General features: G+C 48.2%; 1 protein-coding gene across 8 annotated transcripts in view; it reads right to left on the minus strand.

The window, feature by feature from the left end:
- Positions 1-5350: 5350 nt before the first annotated feature.
- TPST2 (tyrosylprotein sulfotransferase 2) overlaps positions 5351-12687 on the minus strand; it is a 55439-nt gene continuing 48102 nt past the window's right edge. For all 8 annotated transcript variants that reach the window (XM_014857849.3, XM_070516293.1, XM_070516297.1 and 5 more), the window contains 3 exons: positions 11172-11222; positions 8004-8055; positions 5351-5850 (listed from right to left, as the gene is read on the minus strand). In XM_014857849.3, the coding sequence (XP_014713335.2) occupies positions 8011-8055; positions 11172-11222 (96 nt within the window). In that variant the 3' untranslated portion in view covers positions 5351-5850; positions 8004-8010. The remainder of the gene's footprint in view (positions 5851-8003; positions 8056-11171; positions 11223-12687) is intronic.

The following is a 12687-nucleotide window of genomic DNA, read 5'->3' on the forward strand; positions in this document are numbered from 1 at the left end:
ATCTGGCCTGTAATCTTCAAAAGTGCCAGCATCGTGAAAGTCAAGGAAAGACCCTAGAAATGTTCCCAGACTGAAGGAAACTAAAGAGACATGATAACTAAATGCAACACATCATTCCGAACTGGATCTTTTTGCTATAGAGGAAGTTATTGGGACAAAGGGCAAAATTTAAATGGGGTGCGAGGTTTCCGCGGTAGTGCTGTGTCCGTGTTAATTTCCTGATTTTGATGGTCATCCTGTGGTTACATTGGAGAATGTCTTTGTTGGAAATACTAAAGTCTTGGGGGTGATGGAACATCCAGTAAGCAACTTAATCTCAAATGATTAAGAGAAAAACATGTCTTCTCTATGAACTTAGATGAAGGTTCTGGAGTAAAACTTCAAGGACCCAAATCTCCACTTTGCTGCTTCCTGGATGTGGGCCCTGAGGCAGGTTGCTTCACTTCTCTGCACCTCAGTTTTCCCATCTGTAAAATGGGAATAATGGCGATACTGCTCGAAAAGGGTTGTTTTCAGGACCAAAAACAAGGGGGCTAATTAATGCATGTCAAGTTCCTGGCATAGTAAGAGCTTCATAAACGGTTGTGGCTATTTTCACTTAAAAGACCCAATCTCAGGCCTCTGCCTGGAAGGCCTCTCAGCCTCAAAGATCAGTGGTTTTTCAGGATTTCTGGGCTCTAATATCCAGCCTCAGGAAAAGCAAGGAGAGAGGTGGCTTAGATTCAGGATCTCACACCCATCCTGGTTTCCTGTCACTGCCCAGAAAAACCCTTGCTTTGGGACTTGGGGATAGCAAGGTCCGTGTCTCGATTCCCAATGAGGTGCTCAGACATGGAGCCTTCCCAGAAAGGGTTGCCAGGCAACAAAGCTCCTCCGCAGGAGCCTGGCAGAGCCCTCGGACACGCATCAGTCCATCCTTCTCTTTTCACAGATGAGATGACGTGCCCACAGCCACACACTGAGTTTAAAGACAGAGCCAGGCCTGGAACCCAGGAGTCAGACTTCCAGATCAGAGCTTTTTCTGCTATACCACGCGTGGGGCACCCACACCATTTCTGTCTACTTATTTGAGCTAATACTTACAGAGTGATTTCCACCTGTTCAGGGTCTCAAAGACAAACCATGCATCATGTCAGATTCCTCAACCTTCCAAGGTTGTTTCTATGACCCCCCGAGTCCACACTCCTCACCACTCGTTTATCGGCCTATGCCATACTGCGCTGTTTCCACATTGCCTTCAAAAGATCTGGAGGAAAAATCCTTGCTCAGTTACAACTTTAAATAGGTTGGTACCATAGAAACAACCCATAAGTGGCATTTCAGAGCTGAGATATTTAAAGTCTAGCACAAGTACCTTTTCTAGGACAGTGACATTATCGAGTTGCACAGGGCTTATTCTTATTTTGAATTCTGTCACAAAAATATATCCTGAACTTGGCAGAATTGAAAATCCAGATCAGCTGAGATTAGCGAATCTGGTTTCCCTTTAAATGTTTCTTACAGATGGCTTCTATCCTACTTATCTTTTAAGAATTTGCGAACACTGAGGTCCTGCAGGCCTGGGGCATTATCTGTAAAGCATGCATCCTCAGAAACACGCATGTGAGATAAGGCACCACAGCCTTCATCATTCATTCATTCGATCACCCATTAACAAATATTTAATGAGTTCCTACGTATTATGTCTATTGCAGTGTAACTCAGCAGCTTGAAATGACAGCGCACACAATCTCACGCCATTTCTTTGGGTAGGAATTCAAGAGTGGCTTAGCTGGCTGCTTCTGACTTGGGGTCTCTCTTGGGGTTGCAGCCAAGATGCTGGCTGGCACTATCTTCATCTGCAGGCTTGACCGGGGCCGGATGATCCATTTCCAGGGTGTTTCGCTCACACGGCTGGTAGCCTGGTGCTGGTTGTTGATTGACAGGAGGCCTCAGTTCCTTGCCAGGTGAACCTCAGCATAGGGGTGCTGAGTGTCGTCACAAGAGTGTCTGGCCTCCGAGAGTGAGTGACTCAAGAGAGAGCGAGGCTGAAGCTACAAGGTCTATGATCTAATCTCAGAAGTCACACACAGTCATTTTCCGAACATCTTGCTAGTTGCCTGGTCAGCTCTATTTAAGGTGGTCAGATTTAGCAAGTAAAAATACAGGATGCCCAGTTAAATTTGAATTTCAGATAAACAAGTGAGTTTTTGGTATAATTATGTCCCATGAAATATTGTCAAATACTAAAAGCTTATTCCTTGTTTTATCTGAAATTCAAGTTTAACCATCCAGCCTGTATTAACCTGGAAGCCTGTCCCTATTCAGTGTGGAAAGGGACAACATACAAAAGGGGCACGAATACCAGGAGGCGAGCATCACTGTGGGCCATCTTGGAACCTGGGTCCCACAACCACTGATATGCTAGATGTGAGATGGGGATAAATGGTGAGCAATTAAAAATAATAGTTCCCGCAATCATGCCGTTTACAGCCTCATAAGACCAACTTGAATCAAATCACCAGGCAAATAAGTGCAAAACCTTAACTCTGATAAAGTGCTTCAAAGAGAAGTAGCTGGAGCTTGGGACAGGGATGGGTCGTCATCAGAACAGCCATTCTCGTTGGTTTTATAGATTGAACTTTTATATGTGATTGTGTGTGTGTGTGAGGGGGTGGGTGGGTATATGGGAGGTTCTGCCACGAAAAAAAAGGAAACAAAACCCTGAATATACACACGCAAATAAACACATGCAAAAAAATGGTGAAAACTGAATAAGGTCTGTGGTGTGCGGTCCAGTTAATGCATTGTACTAACGTCAGTTCCCGGTTCTGATGTCGTACTACAGCTGTGTGACATGGCAGCGTTGGGGGCAACTGCATGAAGGGGACATGGGCGTCTTTGGGACGGCTTTTGCAACTTCATGAGTGTATTATTTCAAAATATAAAGTTAACCAACAACCCATTTAAAACACGGGCTGTAACCATGGAAACAAGGTCAGATCAGAAGAATCCAGACTTGGGAAAGCACTGAAGTTGGAGTAGGGCCCTGTGGTCAAGAGCACGCCCTGGAGGGTGGAGCTAGGTCTTTCACCTGAAGGAATGGAATTCTCGAAGTTAAACATCCTGAAATGTGTTCCTTTAGGACAGAGAAGGAGGATGAGGGGACGAGGGGGGGCGGGGCGGCTGAGAGATGCCCTCCTGGTTCTAGGCCCAGATTTAGGGCTTCGGGGGACCTGGAGTAGCTCCATCAGTGGGAAGAACCTCCCCGGTCCCGAGGCAGAGGCTGGGGAAACCCCCCAAGAAGCCTGGGATTTTGATTACCCAGCCTTTTGCGGGGCCTGGAATCACGGAAATTTAAATAGCAAAGGAAAGGAACGTCTTTATTTTGTACCCTAATTGAAGAAAGGGAACATTTGCTGAATTCACACGTTATTCGATGATCTACAGGTGAGGCTGATAAATCAGTTTTAAGACAACTGTGGCTGATTGTATTTTCCAAAGACGGCCGCACGTGCCGTTCTGCTTTGTGACCTTGCCGCTCCACTATCCAGAGGAGGAGCCTATTTCTCCACTTGCTTGAATGTGGGAGGGCCCTGTGACTACTCGGACAATCTGAGCAGAAGTGCTGCCGCCCCTATTGCAGGTATGTCCCTTAGCTGACTGGCAGTCCTGCTGCTCCCTGCCTCTTGCAACACTCGCCCTGGGAAGCTAGCCGTCACCTAAGAAGTCAAGTCACAGTCAATTCTGTGACTGCCAAGCCTCTAGATGTTCCAACCAGCCCAGCCCAGGCACCAGACATGAGGATGAAGAAGCCGTCACATGACCAGAGTCCCAGCCACCAGCCGTTGGAATCACTCCGTTCACTCCAGTTAACAATAAACTGTTTTAAGCCACTAAGTGTTGGGCTGGTTGGTTATGCAACAGCGGGTGAGTGGACCAATGAACGAGGCCGGCTGTCCTCTGCTACCCAATGAGTGGTGACCACGAGCTTCCTGTGCTCACACTCCACCCACTGTCCAGCCCACTGCGGTCTCCAGACGAGGGACAAGAACCACCTCGAGCTGCAGGCTCATCACACACCAGGCACCACTGCCCACGCACGCATCAGCTCCTCCCAATAAACCTGTGAAGTTTTAACTTCCCCATTCTATGGAGAAAGAAACGAGGGCTCAAGACACACAGCTGGCAAGTTGGCCTGATTCCAAAAGTCTGTGCCCCAAACACTGAGTCACTGCCTTCCCGAAGCCTCACTAGCATCTTGAGGCGTAAGGCCAGGGAGTGTGGGTGGAACACCTGAACCCTTGAAGACGCAAAATTGTTCTGGGCCCAGTGGGTCCCTCAGCATTCGGGGGCTGGGCCGTAAAGGGTTAGCTTGGCAGGTGGGAGAGTTCCAACGTACACCTGCCAGACAGGACTGGCCCTTGACCAGCTCCTGGGGGATGACCTCTAAATGACCTTTAAGCCTTGGAATATCCTAATAGGAGGGTCTTTGTCTACCTGGGACCCTGGGCCCCACCAGGCCAGACATTCTATGCCAACACTGTGACTTATGAGGGCCTTGGACCACGCTCTATCATTTGACCTCTAAGAAGGTCAGTCATGTGGGTGCCTCATGCCCATGTGACTGATGCCCCCAAAAAAATGCTGGACGCCAAGGCTCCAGTGCACTTTCCCGGCTGGCAATACTTTACACATGTTGTCACACATCGTTGCTGGGAGAATTAAGCGTGTCCCTAAGACTCCCCTGGGAGAGGACCACTGGGAGCTCGCTCCTGGTCTCTCCTGGCCTCTGCCCTGTGGGCCTTCTTCCTTTGCTGATTTTAATCTGCATCCTTTTGCTGTAATAAACCGTAACCATGGGTATCACAGGTTTTCTAAGTTCTGTGACTCCTTCTAGCAAAGCACCCAACCTGAGGGTGGCCTTGGGGACCCAAGACACAGGAGTTCAGCTGTGCCTTGCATGGACCTATTCCCCGGACTTTGCTTGTCATCAGCCCACCTGACAAAATTCAATACAGGGGGGCCAGCCCGTGGCCTAGTCGTTAAGTTCAGTGCACTCCGCTTCAGTGGCCTGGGTTCGGTTCCCAGGTACAGACCAATACCACTCATCAGCGGATGCTGTGGTGGTGTCCCACATACAAAATAGAGGAAGACTGGCACAATGTTAGCTCAGGGACAATCTTCCTCAAACAAAAAGAGGAAGATTGGCATGGGTGTTAGCCATGAGGGTGAAACTTCCTCAAGCAAAAAAAGAAGATGATTGACACAGATGTTAGCTCAGGGTGAATCTTCCTCAGCAAAAAAAAGAAAAAAAAATTTCAATGTGGGGAAAAAACATCTATTCACTGTAAAGTAAGGCACAGACAAATGAGTCCCTGTTCACTTTATTCAAATAATAGTATTTTTTTCTCTTTGAAACTGGGTAGAACTGAGGAGGAGTCAAAGAAAGCCTCATATATTAAATTCTTAAATAGATTCTTTTGAATTCAAAGTAAGGGTCAATAGGAGAGGCACAGGTGATGGGCCTTGTCCCCTAAACAAAGCCACCCAGGCGGTCCAGCAAATTAAGGAGGGTGGTAAATCCATTTCTTAAAAAAAAAGTTCTTGAGGGGTAAAAATATAAAATACCAAAGTTTCAAAAGCTGGACTCCTTCCACGCTCTTCGATCTCTCCCCTGGAGTGTCCAAGATAGAGTGTTTCAAGGCAAGTTTTCAACGATTCAGCTTTTGCAAAGATCTGCAAATACATTCCTCATTGGCAGTCCTGTTTTGGCGATTAAGAGCAAGCAATATGCTTGGAGTAGTGGTCCGATTTCCACTCGAATGCAAAGTTTCTTCTCCTCTTGGCAACAAAGCCGTTTGCAGAGATCTGAAAGGGGGAGAAAGTGGCGTGAGGCCCAGCGGAGCAGTTCTGAAATAGACCTTTTATATTTACACGTGTGACTGCAGAACGGATGGGCAGCATGCGTTCGCCTAAGCATGGGAGTTTGCTCTATGCCTCCCAGATGGCCCGAGAGAAGAGAGAATTTAAATTTAAAAACGTTTCCTCGGTTCTCACCCCCATCTCAACCTGTATCCACTTGACCTCAAAGATACACTTTCCTTATTTCTGAAGAGCAAACGGCAATGATCAGGCAATAAATGCCAATGAATGTTTGCAGGCAGCGGACGGAGCAGCATTTGTTCCAGGCAATTCTACACCAGGAATCAGCCAAAGCATCCTGTATAAGGGATCTCGTTTAAACAGTTAAGTGAAGAATTTCTCTGGTCTTTGTCAATGAGAAGGTTCGAGATGCTACTAAGGAATCAGCAGAAAGAGAACGAGGGGAAGAGAATTAGAAACACGGAGAAAGACTGTCTTCCAGGGGAGTGGCCCTCAAGGTGGCTTTGGAAGCATTTAATTGTTTTTCCAAACTGTTTTCTTTCCCTTTTGCTCTGTTAAGGAGATGCCATCACCAACCAGCCTGGACCAGACCAGGCCTCACCACAGAGCTACGCCTGTGACCTTTGCCTTATTTTTAACGCTCAGATCTCTCCAGGAGCTCAGGCCTCATTACCGTAACCTGCAGTGTACGTGGACTCATGTTTTCCATCTGAGCCTGCACAAGCGAACACCCACCTCTCCCTTTTGAATATTCATTCCCCATCCGAAATAAAAGTCCCTGCTTCCCTTTGTTCTGGACACCAGGACTCTGGAAAGGGTTCCTCATGGCCTCCTATTTGCCACAAATATACTTTACTTTGTGAGGCAACTACTTCCGGCGGAGAGTCTGATTGAACTCTCCAGGAGGCGAATCCACTTTGTTTTCGGGAACAGCTCTTTGCTTTGGAATTAAACAGAACTCTGGGATCTTAGCACAAGTCAAGAGGGGAACCCTGCTAATGACAGGACTGAGTGTCTCCAGCCTTGCAGGTTGCCGCAAACTGGACTTCGAAGAGAAAAAGTGAAAAATGTGCTGAGTATTTAAAAATAAGAAAAGGAGACTAAAAATAGAATACAGGCTAGAAGCTCTTGTACCGTCTAAAACAAGAGGGAAATACCCACGCAAGGTGGCTGTGACCTCTGTGAATGCCCCAAGTTCCCTTGAGCCTGGGCTGAGAGGCTGGGGACAGAAGTGAGCTCCCACCCACCGGAGCCCTACCTCCAGTGCCCACGGCCACAGCGAGGGCCCAGCATCCCGCCGGGGCCAGCTGACTTCCTCGGGCGACCACCTTTGCAGGTGGACATCGGTGAATCCCCATTCTCCAGATGTGGAAAATGGAGGCCGGGAGAAGTCAAACCAGAAGTGAGTTCTTAGATCTTTGACTTTTCAAGTTCAGAACACAGTCCCCTACCCTTTAGCAAAATACGGATGGAAAAATATGCACTTGAAATCCTTTATGGAAAGCAAACTCTGGGGGAGATGGCTTTGGGGAGAATTCTGCCATCTGGTAGCTGTGTGGCCTTGGGCAAGTCAAAGGCCGTCTCTGGGCTTTGCCTTCCTCCTCTGTAAAACAGGACAATCACATCACCTGCCTACCAGGGATGCTGAGGGTTAAATGAGTAACACACAAGGAGTAAGCACTTGGCCCAATGCCGGGGGGGGGGGGGGGGGGGGGGGGGGCGGGTTATTCCTAGCCCAGAACTGCTTGTGGCTATTATTAGAACATTAACTGCTTTGGGCCAAACCTGATGCTGTTTATAGAAGCCGAATTGGCAGACAGCATTCTGTGCAGAAATGGTCCAAGAATTGCCCCATCACATTGGTCTTCCCTGCCCCCTCCCCAATGTCAGACAAAGCTTTTTCTGGTAGGTTCAGCGTTGATCCCCGCCCCCACCCCTGAGCCAGAGCTAGGAGACTAAGCCTTCATTCTATAAATAGCTCCCCCAACCTGTCGCCATGGGAACCTCCCAATGGGGCTGGGTCAGCCCACCTTGGTGGACACTCGTCCCCAGGGAGGCTCTGGAAGGACAAGCTTTTTGGAAAAGTGGCTCCTGGGCTCAGAAGTGGTGGGGGGCCCCAGCGAGGTGCGCAGGCCTACCTGGAAATCACGAGCTTCCCAAGGGGGAGGAGGAGGTGCTGTTCTGGTTCACCTAGAGGAAGACAACACACAGAGCAAGGCGTCACGGCCAGGCGGGGAGGCCAGGGTCTCACCGCCCTGAGGCTCGCCTCTCAGCACCACTCAGTCAGGCACACACTCACTCGTGGCATATTCACCGCACACCTACTATGTGCCAGGTGCTGGGGATGCCCTGTTCTCAGGCAGCTTACATTCTAGCAGGAGGAGAGCCTGTTACACAAACACATATGCAAGATAATGTCCGGGCAATACAATGGGCTGATATGAGTAGTGGTAGTGGGGCTACCTCAGACAGGGTGGCTAGGAAAGGCCACTACCAGGGATGACATTTAAGCTGTGGTGTAAAGAACAATAAACATTTGATCCTTGTCCTGGGTTCCTGGCACACAGCTCCTCAAACCCTTGGAACCTCCAGAGTGATGACAAGCATCTTTTGCTAATGAGAAGACTGATGGCTGGAGGGTCCCTAGAGAGCTTCAGGATGGGGGCTGGTCCCCAGAAAGACCACGACATGATTAAAGGGTTGGAAATTTCAGCCTGACGCCCCAACCTCTGGGGAGGGGGCAGGGGCTGGAGATTGAGTGAATAACCAACAGTCAGTGATTTAATTAATCATGCTTGCTTAATGAAACCTCCTTAAAAATCCTGAAATGATGGCATTCACAGAGCTTCAGGGCTAGTGAACACATGGAGGTGCTGGGAGGGTGGTGCACCCAGAGGGCGTGGAAGCTCCAGGTCCCTTCCTCCATTCCTTGCCCCGTACATCTCTTCCACCCGGCTGTTCCTGAGCTGTATCCTTTACAATAAACCAGTAATCTAGGAAGTAAAGTGTTTTCCTGAGCCGTGTGAGTTGTTCTAGCAAATTAGCAAACCTGAGTGGGGATGTCATGGGAACCCCCAGACATGTAGTTGTCCAGGCAGAAATGAGAGTAGCATGGGCACCCCATTGCGCCTGGCATCTGAAGTGGGGGCTGTCCTGGGGGCCTGAGCCCTGAACCTGCGGGGTCTGACGCTCTCTCTGGGAGTCAGTGTCAGAACTGAATTAAATTATTCCACACCCAGTGGGTGTCTGGAGCATCGGAGACTTGGTTGTTGGTGTTGGAAAACACCCCATAAGCAAAGCTTGAAAAGATGAAAACGAGGCCAGTCACGCAAAGCTCAGGGTGGAAAAGCATTCCTGGCAGAGGGAACAGCAAAGAGCTGGAAGGGGGAGCGTGTTTGGAGCCTAGGGAGTGAGTAGACATTTTTGCATCTGTTGCAATTCTAACTTGTGAGCTGCTCCATTTCGCTTCCTTAATTACAGTAATCATGATTACCATTTTGGAAAGCTACATAATATTCTGTAGAATGCATGTGCCACCATGTACTTCCCTGCTGCCCTACCAATGGATGAAGTCACGTGCACAGTGAAGGACGGCAGAGGAGATGAGGACAGAAAGTAGAGGTTTGACCCAATATGCAGGCAACTCTCCTGAGGGCGGGAGTATTCACGGTGATGGAGCATAGACCACCATTTCTTCATATTTTGTTCCTACCAGCACAAAAAAACAGTCCTAGGTCAGCTGGACATCTTGCATGTGCCATACGCTGCAAGGGAGTGTAAAGTGGTCCAAGCGTTTTGTAAAACAATTTTAGCCTTGTCGTTCAAGAGTCTTAAAAAGATCTGGACCTGGGGGCCGGCCCCGTGGCCGAGCAGTTAAATTCGCGCGCTCTGCTTCGGCAGCCCAGGGTTTCCCTAGTTCAGATCCTAGGCATGGACATGGCACCGCTCATCAGGCCATGCTGAGGCGGCGTCTCACATAGCACAACCCAGAGGCACTCACAACTAGAATATACAACTATGCACCGGGGCGGGGGGGCGCTTTGGGGAGAAGAAGAAGAAGAGAAAAAAAAAAAAAAGATCTGGACCTTTCCACTCACCAATTCCACTCCCCAAAAATGTATTTGAAGGGAATGATTCCATCAAGCCCCAAGCTCTCACCCCACAAAGAGAGGCAAGATCAGGATGATGTGCACACGACATCACTTGGGATACAGCAAAAACTGTGAAGGATCTCGGGGTGGGAGTTAAGTAACGGATGGCACATAATGCGTTCTAGAGAACACTCTGCAGCCATCCAAAATACAACAGTGAAACCCAAAAGATGGAAAACACTCAGAAAGCAAAACCAAGCAGCTCGCACGACGAAACTGCAACGAATGCAAAAATGTACCTTCAGGTGGGCAGAAAAGGACGACATGCAAAAATGAAGAGTTTCGGCTTGTGGCTAATTCCCCTCCCCCCACTTCTGTTGGTTGTTCTTGTGACATCATCTTTTTGGTTAAAACAAATAATAAATGAGTGCTGATTAAGTCTGGCAACATTTTTTCCACAGTGGCAAGAGATGGGACTCTGATTCCCATAAAGGGAGCGTGGACCCCTCCCCAAAGAACTGAGATGGGCACGAAAGCTGTGGTCCCCAGGAAATCAGATTTCACCAATTTGATTTTAAACTGGGGACTGGCACAGGGTGGCCCACCCGTTATTTGCCAAATTAAATAAAACACACACAAACTGAAACTACTAATTTTAGCACCACCACTTCATTTAAAAGGGGATTCTTTGACACCAAAAGAAAGACACTATAATGTTGGTCAAGGGGCGGTTCTTCTTGACACGATCCATGGACTGCCTCCCACGGACATACCCGGGACGTATGTGGGGATGCAGGAGGGTATGTGCGCCTACATTCATACCTAGTCCCACATCACGTGACCTTTGTGTGTCTCATTTTATGGTAAACTGATGAAAATTTTGTGCTGGGTCATGTTTGGGAATTGCCACTTGAAATAAAACTGAATTTAAGGCTAGAGACAGAAAGCCTGACAAAAGTCCCCAGCATGTCCCCTCCCACAGCTGTCAAGCCAGGAGACGAGGGGATGGAGGGGGCTCAGGCAGAGCTGCTGAGACCTGGGCCCAGCTGGATCAGACTCTGAGAGAGCCTCTGGCCCAACCCCCAGCCCCGCCCAATCTTCCGATGCGGAAACTATCGGCCATATTAGAGAAGTGAAGTGTCCAAGATATGCAGCAAGCCAGTGAGTGGGACAGCCAGATACGCAGAATTCAGAATTCCCCTCGGGGTTTCTAACCTGAAAATATCCTTTCAGATTGGCTGGTGTTTTATAGTCCCCTTTCAAGACCTAGGAAAGAGAAGAAAAATATCACTATCATGGAAATGATAAAATAAAATTTATAAATATAAATAAAATAAATATATAAATATATTTATATTATATATAGTATTATATATTATATTATGTTATATATAAATTATATTACATATGTTATATTAACTATATATAATATATATTATGTTAAATATATATTAAATATAAAATATATTTATATTACATATATAAATGTAAAATATAAATAAAAATAAAATTTAGTCCATCACCTCCACATCCATCCACCCTCCCATCCACCCATCCACCCACCCATCCACTCATCCTTTCATCCACCTATCCATCCACCCATCCATCCAGCCATCCATCCACTCATCCATCCATCCATCCACTCATCCATCCATCCATCCATCCATCCATCCGTCCACCCACCCATCCACTCATCCATCCATCCATCCCACCATCCATCCATCCATCCATCCATCCATCCACTCATCCATCCATCCATCCATCCATCCATCTACTCATCCATCCATCCATCCAACCATCCATCCATCCATCCATCCATCCATCCGTCCACCCATCCACCCATCCATCCAGCCATCCGCTCATCCATCCATCCATCCATCCATCCATCCTTCCATCCATCCATCCACTCATCCATCCATGCATCCAACCATCCATCCATCCATCCATCCGTCCATCCATCCGTCCACCCGTCCACCCATCCATCCAGCCATCCACTCATCCATCCATCCATCCAACCATCCATCCATCCATCCATCCGTCCATCCGTCCACCCGTCCACCCATCCACGCAGCCATCCACTCATCCATCCATCCATCCAACCATCCATCCATCCATCCATCCACTCATCCATCCATCCATCCAACCATCCATCCATCCATCCATCCATCCACTCATCCATCCATCCATCCAACCATCCATCCTTCCATCCATCCATCCACTCATCCATCCATCCATCCAACCATCCATCCATCCATCCAACCACCCATCCATCCATCCAACCACCCATCCACCCATCCATCCATCCATCCAGCCAGCCAGCCAGCCATCCAACAAACATTTCTTGAGCTCCTCTTGTTCCAGGCACTGTTCTAAGCTCCAGGGCCACAGCATTAACCAGACAATTAAAATTCCTGTTTTCCTGGGGCTTCCATTCTAGAGAGGGAGACAGACAATCCACAGGTAGTAATAAACACAAATAAACTAGAACATGTCAAACCACAGGAAGCGCTACAAAGAACGAAAACAAAGGAATGTGACTGGGACCGACCAGGGGAATTCTCTTGATGGGTGGTCAAAAGGGGCCTCTTGGAACAGGTAACCTTCGAGCTGAGACCTCACCGACAAGGAAAACCAGCCAGGCTAAGCTCTGAAGGAGAAGCATTCTAGGCAGAAGACACAGCTAGGGCAAAGGCCCTGAGGTGGGAACCAGAAAATTCCAGGCCTTTCCACA

The sequence above is a fragment of the Equus asinus genome, chromosome 8 (assembly GCF_041296235.1).
Source record: "Equus asinus isolate D_3611 breed Donkey chromosome 8, EquAss-T2T_v2, whole genome shotgun sequence".
Classification (NCBI taxonomy): Eukaryota; Metazoa; Chordata; class Mammalia; order Perissodactyla; family Equidae; genus Equus; species Equus asinus.